Source organism: Pelodiscus sinensis, chromosome 1 (assembly GCF_052426305.1).
Source record: "Pelodiscus sinensis isolate ZL-2025 chromosome 1, ASM5242630v1, whole genome shotgun sequence".
Lineage (NCBI taxonomy): Eukaryota > Metazoa > Chordata > Testudines > Trionychidae > Pelodiscus > Pelodiscus sinensis.
This window is the reverse complement of record NC_143052.1, coordinates 89637530-89664623: the sequence shown is the minus strand read 5'-3', so window position 1 is coordinate 89664623 and position 27094 is coordinate 89637530. Positions and strand designations below refer to the sequence as shown.

The 27094-nt window shown below is 45.8% G+C and overlaps 1 protein-coding gene across 3 annotated transcripts in view; it reads right to left on the bottom strand.

The window, feature by feature from the left end:
* The window catches only part of UBN2 (ubinuclein 2), a 122632-nt gene that overhangs the window by 40186 nt on the left and 55352 nt on the right, over positions 1 to 27094 (bottom strand). For all 3 annotated transcript variants that reach the window (XR_016350347.1, XM_025187092.3, XM_075935244.2), the window contains exons 12-14: positions 11039 to 11089; positions 7529 to 7571; positions 2500 to 4035 (exon numbers count right to left, since the gene is read on the bottom strand). Coding sequence is in view for 2 of the 3 variants with exons in the window: in XM_025187092.3 (XP_025042877.3) it covers positions 2500 to 4035; positions 7529 to 7571; positions 11039 to 11089 (1630 nt within the window). In the remaining variant the exon portion in view is untranslated. The remainder of the gene's footprint in view (positions 1 to 2499; positions 4036 to 7528; positions 7572 to 11038; positions 11090 to 27094) is intronic.

Below are 27094 nucleotides of genomic sequence, written 5' to 3'. Positions count from 1 at the left end.
GGGGGGGGGGGGGGAGAAACATGGGTAGGAAGAGGACTCCCCCATAGCCAGGTCTTTGGGAGTCCCAGTGGGAAGAAGCAGAAATTCCACCCCAGTCAGTTTTGGCTGAGCGCCCATGAAAGGCGCCTCAATGCAACTACAAAGCACCTGTGGGCTTCTCTCCTGGACTACGGCACCACAACGCACTTGAACAGCACTCAGGAACAGGGATAAGGCTTCTCCTCCTCCCCAAGGCATCACTCCTCCTCAGATGCAATCAGCTGAGTGCTCCCAGTGTGGATTGCACCCTGCCTCCCAGCCACTCCCCCCGCCTGGCTTCTGCACGCAACTACAAGCTCCCTGGCTGGGAGGTGGGGCCGCGATCAGCGCTGGGAGCCTGTGGTTGTGTGCAGAAGCTGGGCGGGGGAAGTGGCTGGGAGTCCCAGCCACTCTCCCCGCTCCCGCCAGGCTCTTGCACACTACCAGAGTCTCCCAGCACCGATCACCGCCCTGCCTCCCAGCCACTCCTCCCACCGCCCGCCCCTCCCCACTTTCTGGAAAAAAGTGGAAAAGTGGAAAAGCAGCTGGAAAAACAGAAAACACCAGACACTGCACATGTCCTGTATTTCTGAATTTTTTTTTAAACCGGACAGAGGGCGCAAAAAACGGACTGTTTGGTAGAATACCAGACACCTGGCAAACCTAACAGTGACAGTAATTAACTATTGGGATAACATTAGCAAGGTTTGTGGTGGATTCTCCATCACTAGACATTTTTAAATCAAAACTGGATTTTAAAAACAAACACACACACTCACACTCACACTCACACTCACACTCACACTCACACTAATTCAAACATGAATTAATTCAGGGAAACCCTATGGCTAGACTAGATCACCACAACAGTCCCTTCTGGCCTTATCGATGAACCATAATTCTCATACTAAGTGGAATGCCCCAAACTTCACATCAACCTTTTTTTGATGGGGGCACCCACATGGGCAGGAGCTCCTGAAATTCAAGTGGGAAGAAAAAATGGACCAGGCTCCCCCATAAGTCTCCAAATCCACAATATGGTGCCTGTAAGACTCTTTTTACTATGGGATAAACAGTGATCTCTTGCTACTAGCAAATATAGCGAGACCTGTAAGTACTATAAATCTTCAGCACAGAGGCTGGGTTCAAATCTAGCTGATGATGCATTATGAAGGAGGTCATTACAGATGTACATAACATCTATTTTTATGCCATTAAAAAGAATCTAAGATTACATACAAAATGCCATGTTAAGTTATTTCAGTTGCAAAGTCAAGCACTCAAGAAGTTAGGAAAAGCCAAATTTATAGTTATCTATCCAACTTTAAGTCAGCCCAGTTGTATATATATGCATTATGACAAAGTGTTTGATTACATGATCACAGGGTCTATTTTTTCCTACTTTCTCCAGTTCATCTGTGCAGCAAGAATAGTCGAGTAAAGACGTGTTTGATGAACTTATTACACAAAAATGTAAAAGCATAAACAGCTTATGAATAAGAGTATGGAGAACAACAAAAAAAAGTAACTGTTTACATGCTAACTTTTCTCAAATGTTAACCTGAGACCTAAAGACCTCAGACCTGGAGTGATAATTAATTTGAAATTCTGTTTTGCCCAGACCTTCCAGTGACCTGATTATCCTACTAAACAGAACAGAATATTCTGGAAATTATAAATTCTCTTCCCTGGTTCGTGGTACCAAAGCTCTCTCAAGTCTGGCCAAGGACTACTGTCAAACTCTAGTATGAGCAACTAGGAAGACTAATCTTACATAGGCTGTTTTTATTCATGTACGAGCAAATCTTGCCCATGCTTTTTTTACTAAGCTCATTTCCAGGTCATACATGCATTATTAAGCTTTCATACTCCTTCTGAAAGTATTCCATAGCCTACGTAATATGTATTAGCATAAATACTAAAAACATGCTAGTTATCCAACAATTTAACAGACGTCATACTTGCTAATCTAACCCTATACATCTTAATTCTCATTGTGCAAGTCAATCTTGGAAGAGTCAGAGCAAACATACTAGATACCCTTATTATTCAGTGACATTAGAATAAAGGAAATCAAACCCAGAAGATGTAGACAGGAAAAGTTCCAGTCTACCAATGTTTGATCCGATTGTGATTTCCAGAAACCCCATTAACTAGTTACAGTCCACAGAATCCAACATGTCTCTTCTCAGTGTTCTATAGAAGAAAATCTCTACTGCCATATACCACAGACCTGCCAATATATGTTGTGATGAAAATTCCTTCCCTCCCGAGCTATAAGATCAGCTGGAACCCTTCCCTTGTGAGAATACAACCCTTTCATGAATGTGAAACAATTTCAGCATATGCATTAGAGAGATTTAGTAAAAACACATTCATGACCTATCTTCAAACACATTTATGAGAAAGAATAGCTACAAAAAGAAACTTCAAAGCAAATCTAATTACAAGTTCCACAACCTAGTCCCACTGGATACATACCTGCACGCTGGCTGCTACAACTGGAGACCCTGAGGCAGAAGACGGTCTGTGTGGAGTTGACAACTGTTTAGTAGCACCCTGTGTTCCACTTCCTGTTCCCCCAGAGAGACTAGTCCTACTTGCTCCACTTGAATTAGGGTTACTGCCCCTGCTGGCAGGTACATTCATTCCAACTCCACTCAAGTTATTTTTGCCAATAGTCCCAGAGGAAGAAGAGTTGGACAACTTTGAAGAAGCCTGAGTGTTCTTTGCAGACTGAAGGCCTGCAGTGCGACTAGAGGGCAGCAAATTCATTGTGGGAGACTGCCTGCTGATATTAACTCCACTGGGCTGTTTATGAAGGGGGTTGTTGCTGGAGTGACTACTCTGGGGGGCTAATGCACTTGAACTGGAAGAAGTGGGTGATGTTGTGGGCCTGGAGGATGAGGTTGATTTAGATGGAAATTTATGTGATGCTGTGGGCTTGGGTGTCACAGAGGGTTTGGATGCAGTGGGCTTGGGAGAGGCAGCAGGTTTAGGGGAGGCAGCCATGGAAAAGGGAGGCTTGAAACCGTGGGAAGAAACCTGTGACACCATAGCCTTTGCAAAACAGTTACTAGAGGTAGAGGAGCTGGATGCTGTCCGAGAAACTAGTGGGTGGGATACTTGAGAACCACTTCCAGATGATGGGTTAGACAAAGGAAGGCGATACACTACTGTCTTATCTGGACTCTTGATGACTGGAGATGAACAGGAGAGCTTGGGATTACTACTCAGTTTCACCACTGGATTGGTCTGTGACTTACTAATAGTTGCTTGTAGAGGAGACACGTATTTCTGTTGGACAGCTGAATGCTGGTGCACCTTTCCCACTTGTAATGTTGAAGAACCACCTTGGCCTTCTGAAGATGATACCAGGAGAGGAGCATCCTTGCACCTCTGAGAGGAGGACGAAGTAGCTGCTTGGCCCTTGGAGGAGGAAGAAATATGGGTCTGCGTAGAGGAAGCAGCTTGGATCTGGCTTGACCTCTGTAGTCCTTGCTGAAGTAGCTTGGCTGGCAAAGGTTCTAAGGAAACCTTGGGATTTTGAATTGAAGAACCAGCAATAAGGCCAGAAGAGATGCCTGTGTGAACCAAGTCCTGGGGTTTCTTTGGTACTGGTCCTGTGTGACCAGCAATAAGACTTGATGAATGTTGAGTTTGGGCTGGTTCTACCTTCTTTGAAGTTGCTAGAGGCAACTTACTCATGATACTTGCTAGCTTCTCTTCTCTTAGCCCAGGGCGAGGTCTTGAGGCTGGTGGGTCTATAGTGGACACCACTGGAGAGATCTTGGCTCCATTGTTGATAACTGCCAAAGCATCAGATATAGAATCCAAAGAGGGTGGGTGAAAAGAGAGGTCTTCATCCAGTGAGTCATCCAGACAGATGGTCTCTGGAGCTGGCGTACTGATAGAGCTAGCGAGTGTACTTATAGGTGTGCTGGAACTCAGTGTAGTAACACAAGCTGAAGTCACCAAAGTAGTACAGGGTTTCTGCTCTTTCTTTGGACTGGAGTCCTGGTGGAAGGAATGGGATAAAATAGAGAAAAACAATAAGAACTCAGAATGCCTTCCCCAAAGCAGAGCAATATAATTTTAGTGCAAATCCAGAAGTGCAGATCTACTTCTGTATTTTTCCTTTAAAGATAGACTTAGCATTATCTGACACCTACATGCTGCAATACAGAATACCTCGCTCACCAAGTAGTAAGGTATAGGAATGAGACAACAGCCTATTCAATTATGAGGAACAGGTATTATGCTCCACAAGCAATCATATTATGCATGCTGAAAGTAAAAATGTGAGGTAAGTGGTAAGGCACCAGGAAAAGCCTCTATGATATCTTGATGCAAAATTCCAGATAATGACCTTGCTATGAGAAGCCCAGATCCTCCAAAAGGTATTTGGATGCCTAACTCCCAATGATTACAATGTGAGTTAGGTGCCTAAATACCTTTCGAGGATCTGGGTCAGAGTTTATAGAAGACCTATAAAGAAAAATGTGAGTATATATAAGAAACTTACCCCCTTAATAAGCTAAGCATCAATAAAGCTATACATTGTGGCAGACTATCCCACTTTTCTCTTCCTGTGTGACTGAATCACCAGAGGAAGAGATGGTGTAGTAAGGAAATGGTTCTAGGATGAAACATTTTAAAGTTTTCAGTCAAATTCAGTCCTGTGTACTCACAGAATACTAGAACTGGATAGGACCTCGAGAGAAAAATCAAGCCCAGTCCCCTGCCCTCACGGCAGGATCAAGCACCGTCTAGATCATTCCTGACCGATGTCTATCCAACCTGCTCTTAAATATCTCCAGTAATGGAGATTCCACAACCTCCTTAGGTAATTTATTCTAGGACATAACCACCCAGATAGTTAGGAAGTTTATCCTAATGTCCAACCTAAACTCCCTTGCTGCAATTTAAGCCCATTGCTTCCTGTCTATCATCAGAGGCCAAGAAGAACAATTTTTCTCTCTCCTCCTTGTAACATCCTTTTAGATACTTGAAAACCACTATCATGTCCCCTCTCAGTCTTCTCTTCTCTAAATTAAACAAGCCCAGTTCTTTCAGTCTTCCCTCATAGCTCATGTTTTCTAGACCTTTAATACTTTTTGTTGCTATTCTCTGAACCTTCTCCAATTTCTCCACATCTTTCTTGAAACATGGTACCTAGAACTGGACACAATACTCAGAATCATGTTTGCTTTTTTGGCAACAGTGTCACACTGTTGACTCATATTTACCATGCGGTCCACTATGACCCCTAGATTTCTTTCTGCAGTACTCCTTCCTAGACAGTCACTTCCCATTCTATTGTGTGTGAAACTGATTGTTCTTTCCTAAGTGGAGTACTCTGCATTTGTCCTTATTAAATTTCATCCTGTTTACTGTAAACAATCTATTGTATTATTTAGAACCAGACCCATATGCTCCTGGGCTATGTCTAGACTGGCATGATTTTCCGCAAATGCTTTTAACGGAAAAGTTTTTCCGTTAAAAGCATTTGCGGAAAAAAGCATCTAGATTTGGCAGGGACGCTTTTCCGCAAAAGCACTTTTTGTGGAAAAGCGTCCGTGCCAATCTAGATGCAGTTTTGCGCAAGAAAGTCCCGATTGCCATTTTCGCCATCGGGGCTTTTTTGTTCAAAACAATACCACGTTGTCTGCACTGGCCCTCTTGCACAAATGCTTTTGCGCAAGAGGGCTTTTGCCCGAACGGGAGCAGCATAGCATTTCCACAAAAACACTGACAATCTTACCTGAGATCGTCAGTGTTCTTGTGGAAATTCAAGCGGCCAGTGTAGACAGCTGGCAAGTTTTTCCACAAAAGCAGGTGCTTTTGTGGAAAAACTTGCCAGTCTAGACGCAGCCCAGGGGTATGTCTAGACTGTATCCCTCTGTATGCAGAGGGATGCAGATTAGGCAGGTCGACATTGCAAATGAGGCAGGGATTTAAATATCCTGTGCCTAATTTGCATAACAATGGCCACTGCATTTTGCCGACTCAGCACTTTGTCAGCAAAAAGCAGCAGTCTAGTGGGGGATCTGTCGAGAAAGAAAGCCTTTTTCGACAGATCCTGTAAACCTCCTTGCAGGAGGCATAAGGGATCTGTAGAAAAAGGCTTCCTTTCTCGACAGATCCCCTCTAGACTGCCGCTTTTTGCCGACAAAGTGCTGAGTCGGCAAAACGCGCTGGCCTTTTTTATGCAAATTAGGCACGGGATATTTAAATCCCTGTCTCATTTGCAATGTCGACCTGCCTAATCTGCATCCCTCTGCATATAGAGGGATGCAGTCTAGACATACCCCTGAAGTGTATTATTAGTACAGTTAGTATGGCTCACAGGAGCAAGACTTAGAGCTGTAATTTCACTTGGAATATCACAGTAAAGAAGAATAAACTTTATTATACAGGGTTGCAGAGCTAATCTTCAATATGAAGAAAATTAAAGTAAATCTGAGTTTCAACTATACCTACAACAGAACGTGAGACATACAGTCATTTAGAGGCTACCTCAGCTTATTGCATTGAACTTTTCCACCCAACATGCAGAATTTTCTAGTACTCACCTAATTTATGATGAAAATTCAGTCACCAAAGCACCTAAAATCTGTAACATTTTAATGCATTTACAACCTTCTGATAGCCTATTTTCAATGTTTATATATCTTAAAAGTACAGTAAAACCAAATGGTACGTTACCTACTTTAAAATCTATGTCATAAGGGTCTAACATGCTACCACATGCAATTAAGTGCTGTTTAAAATATCTAACCATAATTTTTCAATTGATATAAAACAGGATCATGAGCTAAATATTCATGCTAAATGGTTTAGTATGTAAACAAAAACTCCACTGTGTGGCAGGCAGGGAGCTGCTCCAGCCCCCACCAGTTAAACCTTCACATATCTACGACAGCCATGAAGCTAAGCTCTCCAGATGTCACAATGAACAGGAGGCAGACTTTTCAAAAGTGCATGTGCTGTTTTAGGTAGGTTGCCAAATTGGTCCACTCAAAGAACCTAGATAAAATGTTTGATAAAAAGTGCTGACCAAAAACTGGAATTTCTAACCTACATGGAATTCTGAGATTACAAATCTGGTTCAATCCTGAATTATTATGAAAATTTGAAAAAAAAAATTTTTGGTGCGTGAAATGAAATATTCTACAGTATTTCATTTTGATCTCACTAAAATTAGACTCTTTTTTACTTTGACTTTCATGTATAATATATGTCAAAATACTGACTTGTTATAATAATAATATAAATTGAAACAAAACTTTGACCTTAATGTTAAATTTCATTCTCTGTTGAAAATGTCAACGTTCCCCAGAAACGTTTTGATTTCATGCAGTCAGCATTTTCTGAGGGAAATATTTGCCTATTGAAAAGTTTTCAACCTGTACAAATGACTTGGCGATGGAAAAAAATAAATGTTTTAATCATGCACTATGTTAAACATCACTTCCTGAACGTTTGCATGAGTGGCTCCAATATTTACCTTTACTTTGGGCTTAGGTGCTAGAATCACCTTCTTCTTTGCCCTAGTGCAGGAGAGGGAGAGGGAGAGGGAGACACACACACACACACACCAAAAAAAAAAAGAGGGTTAGTCATTCTAACTCTAGAAGACTTAATCAAAATACGTTCACAGGACTACAGAAGACATTCTCCCTCCTTTCCTCCCCCCAATATAAATTGTAACTTTTGTCTCAGGGACTTCTAAGGGTGGGAGGGAATGGGCTAAAAGGAAGAAGCAAAGGTTATATATCATAATATCATGCTGTGTCACACTTCCCTGGGCTTCCTTAGATCAGTAGTTCTCAAACTTTTTTTTCCTCATGACCCAGTTGAAGAAAATTGTTGATGCCCATGACCCAGCATAATTTGACTAGAGTGAGAGTTCTGGGATGGGGCTGAAGATGAGCTTTGGGAAAGTAGTCAAGGTGGGGCAGGAAACACTTACCTTGAGCAGCTCCCATCAGCAATGCAGTGGGGGTTCTAAGGAAGGCTTCCTGCCTGTCTTGGCACCACAGATCATGCTGTGCCCCAGAATAGGATGTTACATTTTGATTAATTGACTAATCAAATAGTCAATTCAATTTGCATCGACTATTCAATTAGTCAATAAGGGAACCTCAACATTTGAAGAGTAGAAACAGCCCCAGGGCTGTTGCTATACTTCAAAGGCGAAAGAGCTGCAGGGAGCACGGGGCCAGTGGGGGACTCCCCCACTGGCCCCATGCTCTCCGCAGCATTTCAAAGCAGCAGCCCTGCATTCAGCCCAGGATCAGTGGGGGAGTTCCCAGCTGATCCTGGGCTCTGTGCAGTGTTGCCGCTTTGAAACATTGCGGGGAGTTAAGTGTCAGGCTCCTTGTGGCATTTCAAAGCGGCAACGCACCATGGAGGCTGGGATCAGCTGAAACGCCACATCAGTCTGGGAACTCCCCAGCTAGTCCTGGACTGCACACAGTGTTCAAAGAGGTAGTGCTGCATGGAGTCCATGGTTTGTATAGAGGAAGAAGCTTGGATCTGCTGCTTTGAAGCACCCCCTCTGCTCCTCCCCCCCACCTCTTTCTGATAGAGACAGCAGGTGGGGGTAGGGGAGGGGGAACGACTAGTTGACTAGTGTGTTGACTATCTAATGAGCATTTGCTTATTGGATAGCTGATTAGTTGTTCACATCCCTACCCCAGAAGCAGCCAAAAGCAGGCTCCCAGGAGTGCAGGGCTAGTGCTCAGAACATGGTGTGCTCTTCTGTCCCCCGGCCTCAGCTAGGAGCTGGTCCTGTTGCCAGCCGCTTCTGGGGCGCACTGCACTCTGCGATGCCAGGACAGGCAGGCTACTTGCCTTAGCACCCCCCACTGGTCACCTGACCACCCTGCAGTAATAAGATTTAGTGCCCAACTTTGCACAACCCAGTATGAGGTCATGACCCATAGTTTGAAAAACATCTGACGTATTTGCTGACTAACTAAGTTAAAAGCAGCTCTCTCATTTTGTACTCCTGAGGCAGAGAATATTTTTATTCCTATTTACAGAGAATACACTGTTTAATGTAAACTCATATTTCAGCCTATTTCAGGGACAACTGTTTACGCCTATTTAGTAGCTGCTATAGCTTTGTACAAACTGGAGTCATCTCTCATATTTGGAAGCCTGTTGTGTTACACAGACGTGGCAGCTGAGCCAAATAATTCACCAACTTGCAATCTGCCTCACAATCAAGGAAACTGTTGCATGCAAATTAGGTGTACAGTAAGGATGATGGTTGGATGAGTTACCACTGGTATTACAATGGTCTAGAACAGGGTAGGGCAAGATGCAGCCCGCGGACTGGATCCAGCCCACCTAACACTTTGATCTGGCTCACAGACTGCATCTGACCACTTTCTATTTATATGCTCCTACCCATGCCATTAAATTGTCAGGCAGTGGCTCAGGCAGCAGATCCTATTTAAATGTCTCCTAGTTGCGTGCCTCCAGGTCCAGACAATCCTAGGGGGAAGGCTGGTCTCCGCCTTGCCCCTTCCACCTTAGACCAGATCTGTTCCGGGGGTGGAGGAGGCCCAGGACCATGTACCAAAATTCATTAAGTGCCCCCTTGAAAATTATTGCCAACCCCTGGCCTAGAACTATTAATGTGGCATAGATGCATGTCTTGCTGTTGCATAGGTTTAGTTTCAAAATATGTAGATTGGATTGGTAACAGACTACAAATCCTAGTAATGATGGAATCTGGTGATATTCTGCAACAAAAAGAGCTCAAAATACTTGTGGTTTCTATCACTTCACATGGTCACTCTGAAGCCAAGAATGTCTGAATCAATCATGAAATCTTATTATTCAGATAAAAGTGGCTTATATACCTTCTATTATAATTGAGAACAACCTATAACACCTGGGTGTCCTGAATGTTTTTACATCTGTATTGAGTTGTCAAACCATACAGAAGAAATAAATATTAAAATAGACAAAAAAGCAAAAAAGACTAAATTTCTGTCTGACAAGCTTATAAAATGGCAAAATGGTCACAATTAACTTTTGGCACTTGTGTTATTGAAACAACCAGTTTGGTAAGATGCAAAAATAATTAATCATTTAAATTAATATGAATAGCATCTGTCGTTATACCAACTCAAATAATTATAAGAACTAACATTTCTTAGCTTCAAAGTCTGAGGACTACTATTCACTCACCTGTACCCTCCACTGTACACATACTTTTGCCCTTCAATTTCCTCGAGGGATTAAATATTTTTCTGCAATATACTGTTTTTATGCCCTTCTCTGAAGCATTTGGTAATAGCCATGTTTGAAACCATATATGGACCATAGTTCATACTTTATGGACCACTGTTCAGATCTGCTGTTACTATTGGTAAGATTAAGAATTGTTTTGTTTTTTGCTTATCCTGGGAGTTACAAGTCGCTTTGTGCTCCAAGTTATAAATAAGTATTCTAATTCTGGCTGAACTACAAAGACTCCTCACAGAGAAGGCAACAGCACTAGTGTTGTTTGAGGGCTAGAGAAGGTAGAGTTTTACTTACACCAGAGTGGATATCTTACTAGATAGGTTTTTGTGGAGTGAAGCCAAGAGAGGAAAAGTGAGAGAAATACCCACATGCTACAATACTTATTTGCTAAGGGTGTAGCAAAGTTTAGGATTTGTAAATCACTCGGAAATCCTTGGATGAAAGGTGTTATACCAGTATTAATATCTGTTCCAGATATTTACCCACTTCATGCTTGAATTCCACAAACCACAATGCCTCAAGGACACCAAAATGGTAGGTCAGAGAGTTAAATCATTAAAAGAAAAAAATTGGGTATATTTTAAAGCTACTCAAGCAGAAAAACAAAACAAAAAGCAGGAGGTAGAAGCAGTGAAAATAATCCATAATCCATCTGAATTCCTAAGGAGTAGAGCAACACACAAGACTTGCCACAGCTACCCAGACAACTGAAGCACAAAAAAAAGATACCAGCAGGTGCCAGCTTTGTACTCACGGAGCAGAAGTGAGATGATTGTGAACACTTCGACTTTCTTTAAAGAGCATCCTGAAAGAAAGAGGAGAGAGACAAAGTAATTCTATAGAAGCAATCATGACATGGTCATCAGCAAATCATCTACCACCAGGTTTCCAGATAGGCCATTTACTTATCTGCCCCCTCTAAGCACTAAGCAGAAGTTTATTTGCAGTTTTCTTGGTATAGTTAAAAACAAATAGTCAACCATAAACAGAAGAATGCTGCAAAACAGATTACAATTCACATTCAGTATACATAACTATTAAGCTGTCAGAAAGCAATGCAGACTAGTATTACCTTTAATAGGACAAAAGTATTGTATTTTAAAATGTCACCCCCCCCTTGTCAAGGTTTTCAGTGTAACGTACAACCAAAAATTACCATCAGTATTTCACATTATAATGGTATTGGCAATACCATGGTCCTTGATTTAAATTAACTTCTGGCACTGCAAGGGGTCTACACATCAGTTTCCTTACCATGGAGGAGGAGGAAAGCATAATCCAAAAGACAAGCTAGATCCCAAACATCTCAGCATCATGTACAGAATACTAAAAAAACTGCTACACATAACATCACTTTGGTTGCTTTGACACTGTCAAAATTCACTAATGGGGTCAACAAGTACAGCTCTACCAATGACCACAACAGCAGAAGTTTCAAGGTAGATAGCGTTCAGGTATTATTACCTTGTCACCAGATCCTGCTCTGAGATGGGTTGGACATCATGGTGCTATAAATGCCCACATCCACTTGAACGTCCTCTAATGCCACCACACCACCACCGACAGCTGCATCAGACGTGAATTACAGTCCCCCCCCTTCTTTCCTGCCAGGCCCCCTCCCCAAGTTTAGGCATCAAGGCTTTAAAGGTGCACTTGGACAATGAAGCATTTTTTTGCACCGCTTCCATTGTCAGGCAACTCATCCACCATTTCACCTAATCCTGAACAGCTATTTATACAGCTTCCACTACTGATAACACACTGGAGAGGTGCACCCCAGCAGAAAGTTTTCCAAGTATATAAAGTGCATTGCAGCATGATGCACTCATGCAGATTCAAGAGTAGAATTTCATAAATCCCATCAGAAAACTCTTCCAAATGTCTTTTCAGTACAGCACCCAACTCCCACCTCTCCTCAATTCCATTATTCATTCTTCTGACTTCATTCTCATGACTGCTCTCCAGTCCTATGTTCTCATTCAATTCCATCCATTTTAACAATCTTCAACCTCGTTTCACATCCCCTGTACCGTTCCTGCTCCTAAGCCACTGAATGTCTCTAGTCTAAAGAAAATCCAGGGAGAACATGGACTTCCTCCTTTGCAAGTTTATTTTGTTTACTCTTCCAACTTCTTCCAACAGTTATACATTTCAATCTCCTCCCTGCATCCCTTCCAGTGGCATAGCGAGGGTGTATTGCACCCGGGGGCAAAGGCAAAATTCGTACCCCCCCCCCGGCGCATGGCTGAGCCCAACTGTGGGGGGGGCAAGAGAAGAGGGGGGAAGCTGGTACTGCATCTTCCCCCGCCCCATCCAGTTTGGAGCCAGGCACCGCCCCCCGTACTGATCCACCGGTGGAGATGGAGTAGGGTCGGGCTGGGAGCGGAGAGGAGATCTCCACCTGCCAGCAGCGGGCAGAGGAGGAGCAGGCAAGGCGAGGAATGACAGGGGGAGTGAAGGGGGACTAAATTGGCACCCCTCCTCCAGCATGGTGCCCGAGGACAACTATCCCCTTCAGCCCCCCTTTGCTACACCACTGAGCCCTTCTTTACCTTGAGATCTTTTCCTCTGAGATCCTTCAGCCTGGAACTTACAAGGTTCTCAAGGTACAAAATAATGGGCTTATTCAGTAAACTAAAATTAGAAACGATTCTCAAATGATAGAGCACCATAGATTCTAAAGCAAAAAAAATCCACACACCCTAGAAATATTGAATTTTCTGAGTACAAATGCCGTGCTTAACAATACAGGAGGAAGCATTGCAAGGAGGAGGCGTTGTAACTCGAACCCTCATTTATGATCGGTGCCATGGTAAATGTGGGCCAAGGATGCAAGTCGGGGGTTTTCAGCCCCATCCGCACTTACAACAATTGTTGTAAGTGCAGAGGGTCAGAACTCGGGCAGTAGCAAGTCGGGGGCCTCCTCTATATGAAAGTTTAACCTAATGAGAATGTTCAGTTTAAGACACTCAAACTAACTACGCCCTTCAAATTATATAAACCTCATCAGACTGCAGCACCAACAACAGCTGGACCAAAACACTCAGCAAAAGCAAACAGTAAAATTCTCTTCAAGAAAGATGAATGCTTTCCAATGATGAAAACATACTTTCTGCACCTCCTTTGACACTCAAAGGGGAGAAACAAAAAAAAAAAACAAAAAAGGGACAGATGTGTGTGCATGCCTGCCACATGCACCAGAGCCAGAAGTTTTTCCCTAAGCAGTACCCATAGATGCCGGGGTCCCCAGTGCCCCCTGGAGAGGTGTGCATATACCACTCTATAAAGGCACTTCCTCGCCTCTCCCTCCTCAGTTACTTCTTGCCAGAATTCTGACAGAGGGAAGGGGGATGGGAAGTTGAATGTACACAAGCAAACATCTCTTGAAGAACACCAGTTACAGAACAGGCAACTGTCTCCTCTCCATCAAGTGCTTGCTCATCTCCATTCAACACTAATGGCTGCAAGCAGTGTCTGCGGAGGTGGATAGGAGTTAAGGACATGCAGACTGCCGTATAGCCCTGCCAAACGCAATGTCATCCATAGCCTGTTGCATGATAGCATAGTGAGATGTGAAAGTGTGCACCGATGATCATGTTGCTGCCTGACAGACTGAAGTGGGACATACGCGAGATAAGCGCATGATGAAGCCCAAGCTCTGGTAGAGTGGGCTCTGATCAACGCTAGCATCTGGGCCCTTTTCAATTTGTAGCATGTACGAATACAGGAGGTGATCCATTTTGAGAGCCGCTGGGAAGAAATACAGGAACCTCTCCCCTGCTCTACATAGCCCACAAAAAGCTGTGTGGACTTCTGAAAGGGTCTTGTCTTAAGTAGAATGCCAGTGTTGTGTAAATGTCCAATGTGTGGAGATGCCTCTCATTGGTTGCATGAGGTTTGGGATAAAAGACTGGCAAAAAAATGTCCTGACCAAATGAAAGGCAGAGACCACCTTAGGAAGGCTGTCTGGATGAGGCTGCAGCTGGATCTTCTCCATGAAGAACCAAGTATACAGAGGTTCTGATGTCAGGGCTTGGACACTCTTCTAGAGGACATGATTGCAATCAGGAAGGCTACCTTGAAAGAAAGCAACAACATAGGGCTCATGGCAAGGGACTCTAACGATGGTCCCATGAGCTACACCAAGACCAGGTTTAAGTTCCACCAGGGAAGATGATCTTGGGTCTGGGGGTACAGCTGTTCCAGATGCTTCATGAACTAAGATGTGACATTGTGGGAGAAGACATAACGACAGAGGAAATGTGGAAATGGGCATTAGGCGCACTCTAATGGTGGCCAGTGCAAGCCCTTGCTGCTTCAGATGGAGGCTTTGACAGGACAACCTGTCACTGCTGTGCCCACACTGAAAAATGAGTCCATTTGGCCATGTAGGTAGACCATGTTGAGGGTTTTGATTCTTGAAGAGATCCCTCCAAGCCTCACCCAAACACACCAGCTCTTGAGTGTTCAACTATGGATGAACCACACCGTCAGGTGACGAAGAGTCCGTCGCTTTTGCAGATTCAGACTAACACGGCTACCCCTCTGATACTTGACACCGTCAGGTGCAGCAAGCTGAGCTTAAAGTGTAGGAAATGCTGATAGTCCTGGGCCAGCACATCTGGTTTCAGGAGCAGCTGCTTGGGCACGTGGGATACCAGATTCATGAGCGCCCCAAACCAGTGGTGACATGGTCAGGTCAACATGATGAGAATCATTGTCGCCTTATCCCTCTTGACCTTCTAGAAGACCTTGCCAATGAGGAGAAATGGAGGGAAGGCATAGAGAAGACCTTCTGACCACTGAAAAAGGAATGCATCCACTAGGGAGCCCTACTCAAGACTGAACTAGGAGCAGAATCTGCTGCATTTCACATTCTATTGTGTCACAAAGAGGTCCACTTTGGGAAAGCCCCAATTGCAGAAGTGGGAAGTGATCAGAGCTGGGTGAAGAGCCCACTCATGGTGAGAACTCTCTGCTGAGACGGCCCACTATTGTTTTGCATGCTCCTGGAAGGGGACATGCCTCTAACATGATGTTGTGAAGTACACAGAACTCCCGAGAGCTTCACTGCTTCCCTGCAGAGCTCTGGGTATTGGGCCCTAAATTGTCTGTTTATGTAGTACACGATGGTGGTGGTGTTGGTGAGAATGCGCATCTCCCTGCCCATAAGGCGAGGAAGAAAGACTGATCACCCTGAGCTCTTATTTTTAAATGGAGTGATCTCTCATGTACAGATCACACCCCTTGAGTCTGAAGGGTCCACATGTGGGCTCTCCAGCTGCACTCTGAAGCATCAGCTACTAGCTCCCTCAAATGCAGCTGAAGATGGAATGGAATGCTGGTCATGATGTGCTCCATCCTTGTCCTCCACTCTAGGGCCCTTGGGACATGAGGCGGGGCTGTTACCACTTCTGTCAAAGGATTTCCTGCCTGGTGCATACAGCGCCGCTAGCCATTAGTTGAAGGGGTCTCATCCTGACCCTGGCTAGGGGCACACCATGTGTGTAGGCAGTCATGTGCCCCAGGACTTGCAAAACACCCTTGCTGTGGTTATGGATATTCTGGCGAGCTGCTGCAAGAGGGCTGACAGGGCCTCAAAGTTCTCTTGAGGGAGCAATGCCCTGGCCTGGGTGGAGTTCAAGACCACCTCTATGAATTCTATCCATTGGGTTGGCACTAACAGTGACTTCTTTTCATTTATTAATAGGCCGAGCTGGTGGCACATGTTCAGAAGAAGACAGTTGCGTTGGACCTAGATCCTCGACAGACCTCTGAGAAGCAAACTGTCCAGGTCAGAGTACTTACACTCCTTGGCACTTCAGGTATGCTTTTACCACTGACTGCATTTGGTGAAAATCCTGGAGGTCAAAGACAGACCAAAGGACAGGACAGCCAACTGGTAGTGGTTCTTTCCCACTACAAACCTCAGGACTTCGAAGATGGCAATGTGGAAGTACACATCCTTGAGGCTGAGGACAGCATACCAGTCCCCGGGATCCAGATTGGGAATGATAGACGCTAGAGAGACCATGCAGAACTTGAGACAGACCAGGAACTGGCTGAGATCGCAAAAGTCCAATATAGGTCATAGATCCCCTTTGGCCTTGGTAATCAGGAAATAGCAGTAGAAGCTTTTGTTTTCGAAATCTGGTGGAACCCACTTTAGTGCTCCCATCTGGAGCAACTGAGAACTCCTGTTTGAGGAAGTGCTTGTGAAAAGGGTCCCTGAATAGGGACAGGGAAGGAGGGTGAGAGGGCAGTGTGGAGCACAGCTGGAGGGAGTAGCCATGCTGGACAGTGGCTAGGACCCAACAGTCCAATGTGATGTCCCTCCATGCTGGAAGGAAAGGCTGGAGTCTGGAGAACAAATGGGCATGATCTGGGGAGTCTGGTATACCATCCTCGGGTGCACTCTCAAAAGGTGCACTTGGCCTGAGGCTTAGACTGGCTAGTTGACAGCTGGCCAGACTGAGGATGGTGGCCTGGCTTCCTTCTGGAGGACTTTGAGCAGGAGTGGGCCGTATCCTACTGGGGATAGTGGCCCTTCAGTTTAGATGTCTGGGGTTTACATTTCTTCCTCTCTGTCCCTGGGCGGTATAAGCCCCAGGTTTTTAATGTTGTTTAAGACCATGCATTAGCGTCCATCTGCTCTGCAAACAGGGCACTCATATTGAAGGGCAGGTCTTGGATGGAGTTCTGCACCTTTGGAGATAGGCCTGAAAGGAGGAGCTATGCTGGTCACCTAATGGAGATGGCAGATGCCATGGAGCGAACTGCCAAGTCCACCACATGTGAAACTGCCTGCAGTGCCACCAGAGCCACTGAAGACCCTTCCTTGACCAGGGCCTTACTTCAAGGCCCATCTGGCAGGGAGGACTCGAACTTGGCCAATGCCTGCCATGTGTTGAACTTGTAATGGGCAAACAATGCCTGGTGGTTTGCCACCTTCAGCTGAAAGCTGGCTGAAGAATAAAGTTCTGCTAACAAGTCTAGGCACGTACAGTCTTTATACTTGGGGGTGGGTGTAGGCTGTCCCTGGCTCTCCCTGTGGTTGACTGATTCCATCACAAGGGAGTTGGGTGGCAGGTGGGTATAAATGTAATCATGGTCTCCCCGCAGGGACGAAATACTTCTTTCTTCCTTCTTGGCTATACATGGGATAGACTAGAGGAAGGGGTCTGACATAAGGTCTCAACAACCTTGACGACTGCTTTGTGTAGAGGTAAGGTGACCCTGGCGGGGCTCACTTTTCCCAGGACTCCAAACAAGCTTCGCCTGGTTGCCCATGAGGTGCTAAGGGCATGGAAGGGGCTTATGATGCTCCAGTGACTGAGCAGGTAAAATGGGGTTGGAGCAGGAAACCCCAGGGAGACCATGGGCACCACAGCCTGCCACTGCAACTGAGACCTTGACATAGCTAGTGCCATCTCAGGGTATGTCGAATGCAATGAGGCAGAGGGCTGAGATGTCTGTGCGGGAGGGATGGAAGCAGAGTCTGAAGCCACAGTGCAGGGCCAGATGCTTCCTGATGCCCAAGATGAAGATCTTATAGGGCAACTGCCCCGGTACCAGGATTCTATAACCAGTGGAGACCTTGAGCTACGACACTCAGACCTACCCCTCAAGTGTGGGGATTGGCATCAAAGAGGGGAGCCTCAGTACAGTGATGGAGACTGGGACTACCATAACAAGCTTCTGCAACTGGCATAACTTGGTGCCAGTTTGTACCTACGGCACAGTGAACGGTGCCACAACCGACTCCAGCAGCACACAGGACCATGAATCATGCCCAGGCCTCTCTCTGACAGACCTCTGAGGACTTTGAAGAGGCCATGGAGGTTGCCATCTCTCTAGCGGAATGGGCCCTCAGTCTGGGCGGTAGCGGTCTATTGCGCAAGGAGTAATATCGCGTAATGCAGGATACAATCAGGTTGGAAATGTGCTGTGCGGAGAGCTGTTAGCCTTTTGAATGCTCCGCTATAGATAACAGAAAATGCTGCGATTTTCGAAAGACTCGTGTCCTTTCTAGGTAAAAGGCAAGCACTCTTCTGACGTCCAGCGCATGTAAGCGCATCTCTTCCGTGGTGGAGTGCGGTTTCGGATAAAAGGTTGGAAGGCTTATAGGTTCGTTTATGTGAAAGGTCAAGTTTACCTTTGGCAAAAAGGACAGTTGAACGCAAAGCATTACTCCATGCTCTGTGAATAACGTGTATGGGGGATCAACAGAAAGTGTTGCAAGTTCACTCACCCGTCATGCCAAGGTAATGGCAAGCAAGAATGTCACCTTCATAGCGAGCGTGCAGAGATCGCATGTCGCAAGTGGCTCAAAGGAGGGGGGGAGGAGTTAGAGGGTCCAGGACTAGACCTAGGTCCCATGGCTCCCGAGGAGGTCTGTGAGGGGGGCACAGGTTCGCAAGACCCTTCAAAAATCTTTTGGTTAATGGGTGAGCGAAAATTGAATAGTCAGTCATTGATGGGAGCTTGAAAGGCTGATATTGCCACCAAGTAAACTTTCATTTCAGGACTTTGGAGCCAACTAGGAGCCATGCAGTGAGGTGCAGGCAGTCGATGTGAGGATGGAGGACTGTACCGTGATGTTGCGACAGTAAGTTGTATAGATTCGGCAGTCATCATGGTTGGGACACAGACAACCATGATAACTGCAGCAGCTGTGTCTGTTGGGGCCAAAATGGCGTTAATATCACTGTGGCCCTGTCCATTGCTATTTTCTCCAATACTCATGGGATGAGTGGAATAGGGGGAAAAAGCGTACAGCAAACAGTGAGGACCCCAGTTGAGGGGGAAGGCATCCCCTGAGAAGCTGCACCAATGCTGGCCCTTGAGCAATAGCAGTGACACTGTGTGTTGTACTGGGTGGTGAAGAGGTCTATACTGGGGTATCCCCAGTGTTCAAAGAGGTTGTGGGCCACATCATTGAGCAGTTCCCACGCGTGTTGTGGGGGAAAACTCCTGCTGAGGGCATCAGCAATAACGTTGTTCTTGCTGAGGAGGTACACCGCGGTAAGGGTGATCCCGTTTCAGATAGCCCAATGCCATAAGCAGATGGACTTGGTGCAGAGGGATCGAGATCGAGTGCCGCCTTGCTGGTTGATGTAATAAATGGTGCATATGTTGTCAGCGAGGTTCTGTACTGTGATACTTTCCACACATCATACAAGGTATTTGCAAGCGTTGAACACCGCCTGCAGTTTGAGAAAGTGTGCGCGCTGCAGGGACTCCTGAGGTGCCCACAGACCTCGAGCACGATAGTTCCGTAAGTGGGCCCCCCAACTGAGTAAGGGTGCATCTGTGGTCAGTTGTGTAGCTGGTTTCAGGCTGTGAAATTGAATGCCCAATAGCATATTTTTGGGCGTGTGTCACCACAGAGTCTGACATGTTTGGGAACAGCGACTGCCTTACGCATGCTCTGGATCCCTGGTGCATATACAGTGAGTACCCAATGTTGAAGGCACCGTCAATGGAGCCTCGCTTGAGGCACAACATAAGTAGTGGCAGCCATGTGTCCCAGTAATTGTAGGCAGGTAAGTATGGGGGTCTTGGGAGTGACCAATAAGGTGTGGACCAGATTTTGGATGGTATGAAATCTGTCTAGGGGTAAGTATGCTCTTGCAGTTATCGAACCCAGCCTCGCCCTGATGAATTCCAGAGATTGGGACGACATTAGGGAAGATTTTGCCAGGTTGATAATGAGCCCCAGGGTTTCGAACGCTGCCCTGGTTGCGTTACTGCCAACGTAGCCTCGTCTAAGGTGGGGGCCTTCAGTAGACAGTTGTTCATATAGGGGAAGATCGTGATGCCGAGATGTCGTAGGTAGGCAGCGATGACCGCTAGGGTCTTGGAAAATACTCTTGGCGCTGCCGAGAGCCTGAACAGTAGCACTCTGTATTGATAGTGTTCCATGCCCAGTACAAAACAGAGAAACCTCCTGTGGCCCGGGTGTATCGTTACGTGAAAGTAGGCGTCCTATAAATTGAAGGATGCGAACCAATCCCCTTTGTCTAGAGCTGGAAAGACTGAGGCTAATGTGACCATTTTGAATTTGTGTTTTCGAAGGTGGTGATTGAGCCGACGCAGGTCCAGGATAGGCCTCCAGCCTTCTTTCGAGTGAGGAAGTACTGGGAATAGAAGCCCTTCCCTCGGAAATGATCCGGTACCCTCTCCTCTGCCTTGATGGTAAGGAGGAATGAGACCTCTTGGTGCAGAAAAGGTTCGTGAGAGGGGTCCCTGAAAAGGGACAGGGAAGAAGGGGTGGGAGGGGGCAAAGTAGTGAAAGGGATGGTGAAGCCCGATATGAGGATCTCTCGGACCCAACAGTCGGTGGTTATAGCAAACCAGTGCAGGTGGTATGGCCTCAGCTGGTGATGGAATAAACCGCCTGTGTCATGCGGAGCCTCTGTAAGGGGGATGGCACACAGTCCCTCGATCGACACATCAAACCTGCTGCCAGGCATGTTGTTGATTGGACACTTTGTTGGGCTGCTGGCAATGCTTCTGTGGGCATTGTCTCTGTCTGGGTTAGTCATATGGCCTAAAACAGGGTATGGCATAAGAGACCAGTCTCTGCTTATTGTAGGGCACGCATCTCCTGTGTCTGTATGGTGGCGTGTACATTCCCAGCGTTCTCAATGTGGTGCGAGAGTCCTTGCCCGAGTGAAATATTTGATCAGTATTTTGGGCAAAAAGCGACTGATGGTCAAAAAGTAAGTCTTCTACCTTTGATTGTAGGTGGATGCGAGGTAGAGCCAGGAGGAGCGGCGCATGACCACCAACGTGGCCGTGGTCTGTGCCGCTGTGTCTGCAATGTTGAGGGTGATCTGTAGTGCTGTACGAGCTGCTGTATAGCCCTCCTTGACAACCACTTTCAGGATCTGCCTCTTGGTAGCAGATAAGTGTTCTAGTAGAGCGACCAACTTAGTATAAGTGGCAAGGAGTCCTGTGGCACCTTATAGACTAACAGAAGTGTTGGAGCATAAGCTTTCGAGGGCAAAGACCGACTTCATCAGGTGCATCTGACAAAGTCGGTCTTTGCCCACGAAAGCTTAATCTCCAAACACTTCTGTTAGTCTATAAGGTGCCACAGGACTCCTCGCCACTTTTGTAGATTCAAACTAATACAGCTACCCCTCTGATACTTGACATCTTAGTATAGTTGTCAAAGTCGTGGTTGGAGAGGAGAGCCACATAATTAGCCATCCTCAGCGTGGCAGTGGCAGACTAATAAACTTTTCTGCCCAAAATGTCCAAGCATTTTGCATCTTTGTCACTGCCGGCGCTTTTGCCCTGTGGAGTTTTCACACTCTGCTGAGCGACGTCCAGGATGATGGAATTGGGTTGGGGGTGTGTAAACAAGAATTCTGTGGCCTTAGACGAAATGAAGTACTTTTTAATCTGACCGCTTGTTCATCGGCAATGTAGAGGCTGGAGTTTGCCAGATGTCATTAGCAATTTCCAGGATGGCCTTATCAAAGGGAAGTGCTAATTTGGATTTTTGGGACAGCTGTAGGTTCTTCAGCAGGCGATGTTGTTTTTGTGCCATGCCCATGGTCTGTACTTCCTGGGACTGAGAGACTCTTTTATAAAGCTCCTGGAATTGCTTGTAGTCATCTGTCGGGGAAGAATCCCCCTAAAACACTGCGTCGTCAGATGAGGAAGATGACTGGTCGGTGGGGGAATCTAAGCGATGCTGCTCGCGGTCAGGGTGCAGGCTGTCATCCCTCTCCTGTTGGCTAGTGGCCGAGGGCACGTCTCCCATGGGTGTCGGAGGAGATGTACAAGGAGGCGGGTTGTCCTGGTCTGATGCTGCGAAGACAGGGATTACCTATGTCTTGGTGATCTAGATCTAGAGTAGTCTATGCTATGTGAGCATGGGCGCTCGCGATGGTAACAGTGTAGTGTCACCTGTGATGATATGCATGAGGGGAGTGCCTTGGGGAATAACTGCTTGCACTCCTGTAGTGCTGGGAATATACCCAAAGCGTTGGAGATCTCAGCGATCTTGACCTCAATGTATAATGTGAGGGCGACCGGAGTGGAAAGAAAGATAATATCATTGAAGCATTAGAGATCGACGTGGTGATCTTAGGTACCGTTCCCGGGAAGAAATGTAGCATGGAACACGTTGTTGGCTCCCAGAGTGATACGAAGCTGAAAAAGGAGGCTCTGGAGAAAATAGCCAGCTCCGGACTAGGTGACGGCGTGCGGACATGCTTAGCTTTTCGCTGTGCCTCAGTGGGTATTGGAGGAATAAGCGCAGGAGGTGAAGCTGTGCGCTGCGGGCTGGTCGGTACAGAGACAACGTCACCCGGTTCCAAACCATCCTGGTGCTCGGACGGTGCTAAAGGCGTCAGTAGTGGTGATGTCGGTGCCGTAGATGTCACCGGTGCCACCTGTGCTGCTGGTAGCGGTGCTGAGGCCATCGGCACCGCAGGAGGGTGTTGCGGTGCCGATGGCTTCAGTGCCGAAGGCTTCAGTGCTGAGACTACTGGCCTCGTGGTAACATGGGCCCTTGGTGCCGTTGCTGACTCTGGTCGCAGCACCGCATGCACCGTTGGTGCCGGGTTGCTAACTATGGCAGAGCTCAGAGCCAATGTGCTACGGCCCTTACTTGCCTTGCCACTAACATGCCTGGGTGGCAAACTGGAGGTGCCAGGTCTATCTCCTGCACTCGTGCTCCTGTAAGGCGTGGAACTCCTCTTATCTTGAGACTTGTGCACCACAGGCGTCTCGTCCGCTGGCGACTCTCTGGCTGGTGGCTTCAATACTCTATTGAAAAGAAGCATTTTGAGCTGCATTTCTCTATCCCGCCTGGCTCGGATGGTTAACTTGGTGCAATGCATGCACTTTTGAGGGATGTGATCCTCCCCAAGGCACTTAATACAGCGTGAATGGCCATCTGATGCAGGCATCCCATCTTGGCATGTTGTGCACTTTTTTAACCCGGGGGACCCAGGCATGATGGTAACTGTCCCGTGTAACCAGAAATCTTAAAGTAGTCTCTCTGTCTCCGTCTTCTTTTCTTTCTTACATTGTTGGCAAACAACGAACAGGAGAAAAACGTTATATTTTTAAACTAGAACAGAATGTTATGAACTATAACTAATGGAAAGGGCTAAACTGGGACGAATAAAGTAATCTCTTATTTTTCTTATTCTTATTTTTCCTCAGAATGGAGGAAGAACTCATCTGGATTCCGTCCGTGGCTGTGGATGGTTAGGAGGAACTAGCAGGGCCAGACCTCGCTCCGCAAAAGAACGCAAACGACGCAAGACGGCGAGCGAGCATGCACGCACATTCAGCTGGGCTACTGCTAATGAAAAATCTCCGACTTGCAGCGCCAGGACGAGCCCGACTCCTTCAGTGGAGCACCCACAGGGACACTACTAGACAGGGAATCAAAAAAGTTCACAAAACTATTCACAGGTACTTAAATAAGAAGATAACTATCTACCATGCAATGGAATAGACAATGCTATCTACAAATAAGTCTGAAGCATGCTGTTCCAAGCACCACCACTGGCGATAAGGAATTGAGGGATGGAGGGTCTGGGAGCATCCTATGTAGCATGGCACGGGTACAGGAGGCCCCTGACTTGTGACATGATTGGTTCCAGGGGAAGTGTTGAAAGTCGGGGGCATCATAACTTGAACCCCATTTACGATAGGCACCATTGTAAATGTGGGCCGAGGACATAAGTCAGGAGTTTCTGGCCCCTTCTGCACTTACAAAAATGGTTGTAAGTGCGGGAGGTCAGAACTCGTGAGGTCGCAAGTCGGGGACCTCCTGTACTACTTGGGGAAAACCTTCCGGCACCAATGCATGCGGTAGGCATACCCACCTATGTTGAATGGACATGAGCAAACACTAAAAAGAAGAATCAACTGTGTTTCAGATTAAGAAAAAAAAACCCTATCAGTAAACTAAATGCTTACCAAGAATATTTTACTTTCATACAATGCTTTTCATCCTGAAGGATTCCAAAGCATTCCATCTCTACAAATGCACACCAGTGAAATAGAACTGCTGGGGTGGAGTAAGGCAGATAGTATCTAGCATATCATATGACAATGGGGGATTGCGAAATGGTGATAGGTTTTGGCCAATGACACTGGGGGCCTACTAACCAAATGCCAAGAGATCTTTAATGTCCAAGGCAAAACAGATGAGACATTGATTTAATGGTTTCTTCTGACAGTCTCTCTGCACACAGTAAATTACAAGGAATTCAATGTGTTGGTTTAGTTCATAAGAGGGAATAACTGATCAGGACTAGACAGAATCTAGATATTTCAAACCACTTGTTCAGATCATTAAACCGGTGTCATCTGGAATTCTGCATGCTTATCCATCCATCCATGATTTAACATGAAGTGTCTTATTAATTTCCAGTTTACATAGTTCCTACTGTTGAACAAATACCAATCCAAACCTAAAAAAATGGTATACATAATGGAACATACTGAGCATAATTATCAACACATTTAATAAGCAGGCTGGTTAATAAATGAGACATACCAAATGTTAAGTACTAACTGATTATTTACCCCCAATCACTCAGCAACTGCTATTACCATCTGGTGGTAGGGGCTTTAGACTGCTCTATTCATATGAACCTGGCTGTCTTCTGCTCAGTGTCCCTCATGGGTCTCTCTGGGGAGCTGAAGCAGCTGGGGCCGAGATTAGAGATGTCAGGGAAGCATCCTGAAGTCAGATTTCCAGTAAAAGGAATTAATGGGATATACATTAAAAATAGGACTGAACAAGAAATGTTCCTTATCCTCAGAGCAGACACACCTTGCAGTACAGTTGGACTCATGTCTACTGATCAGTGGTTCATACAGTTGAGTATGTAGAAAGGACTAGCTTCAGGCTGACCTTTTTTCACTGTTTCTTCTGTGTACATGTTGGGGACCTGGGCTCATTAATAGTCAACACTGAGGACTATGACCATTGCTATAGCCAGCCAGGTTGAACTGTTTGGATATGGTATTGCAATCAACAACATTAATTTTGGGTGTTGGTCAACCTCACACATGTGGAAGCCCACCCCCCTCCTCACGAAGGTACCATCTGATGCTGGACTAACTGTCAATCTGCCAATCTAATTTTTTCATTTTGGCTATTGAGAACTGCTATGTGTTCTGAAACTACCCAGGCAGGAGTGAGTGCAAGACATTTTTCCATCACTGTTAAATATGACATGTCTGACTTGATATGTGGTACACATCAGTGACATATCCTATCTTCCACATTTTCTCAGTATACATGAACTCTCTTGATAAAATATCCTCTAAATCAGGGGTAGGCAATAAATTTTTGCCAGGGGGCCACTCCAAGATTTTGGAAAGTGGTCGAGGTCCCCACTCTTCCATGATACTAATGGGGGAGGTGCAGTGTCTGGGATGGAGGTTGGGTGCAGAAGGGAGCTTAGGGTAAGGGACTGGGGTGCAGGAGGAAGAATGGAGTTTGGGAGGGAGTCTGGGTGAAGGAGGCAGTTGTGACCTAAGGCAGGGGACTGGAGTGCCAAGGTTTTGGGATGTGACCTAGGATAGGAGGGGATTGTGATCTGGGACAGGAAATTGGGCTGCCAGATCTGGGAGAAGGTATGGGGGCAGAGGGTTGGGGTACGGAGGGGCTGGGATGCCAGAGGCAGGAGACTTACCAGCTAGCAGCCAAACCAGGGTTAAGGCTTGCAAAGCTTAAAATGTTTCCCAGCCAGTCTGCTTGCCCAGCCATATGCTTGTGTGAATAACTGAGCTGAGGAGAGGGGGCATGGTTCTTCTTGGCTGCCTGTTATTCAAACAGGCAACTCCCATTGGCCAGTTTCTGGCCAGAAACTGGCCAATGGGATCGTGCTGGGGGCAGAGGCAGCACCTAAAGCTTTCCCCCACTCAGCTCCGGGACTACAGTTTTGAAAGTGAAACTGGGCCAGGCAGCTACATTTAAGCAGTGTGTGGGGCAAGCTTAGGAACCTGCCTGGGGCTCCTCACTGCTTCTGCGGGCTGGATCCAGTGGCTTGATGAGCCACATTTTGCCTAGGCCTGCTCTAAACGCAGGTTACAATTGCATCAGTATGTGGATATGTAATTATGTATGTCTTGTTTTGTAAACCTAGCAAGTTATTTTTCTGTTACACAATTACCAAGTAGATACATAAAACTAAACTCTGATAAAAGAGAAATCTTGTTTGGATGAAGAAGTGATTTAGATGAGAGTGCTGTTTCTCCACTTGTTGATATCACTTGTCTGGAGGTAATAAGAGTAAAATCTTGAAAGCTCTTTTCACACATTCCTCCCATTAAAAGCCATGTGCCAAAGGTAGTATAATGTTTTCAGTAGCAAAGTATGCCCAGGCTTAGCTTTCATTTATCTTGGAATAACTTCGCAACAGGAGACATTTTCATTTTCCTCACCAATAATCTCTCCTGACCCTCTCTTACTTAAACTGTTGTCCTAGGTCTCGTTTATCAGAGTGTAAAGAGTCACCGCACTATATAAATACATTAATACAAATACTAGACATACCCATGAAAATTGGTATTCATTAGCACATTTACTCACTATTTAAAAAAATCATTACATCTTCCTTTGTATTATTTACATAGCAGATTGGTTATTTATTTATAACCTACCAACCATAGCACAAGTGTTTATTTCAGCAATAAGTAGTGTTGCCTTTTGGCTACACTCATGATCTCCTTCTCCTTGTTTTAGATTATCAAAACTTGGACATTATCCACCTTTTAGGACTTAAAGTATTATGCTCAGGGGTGGCAGAATTCACTTTTA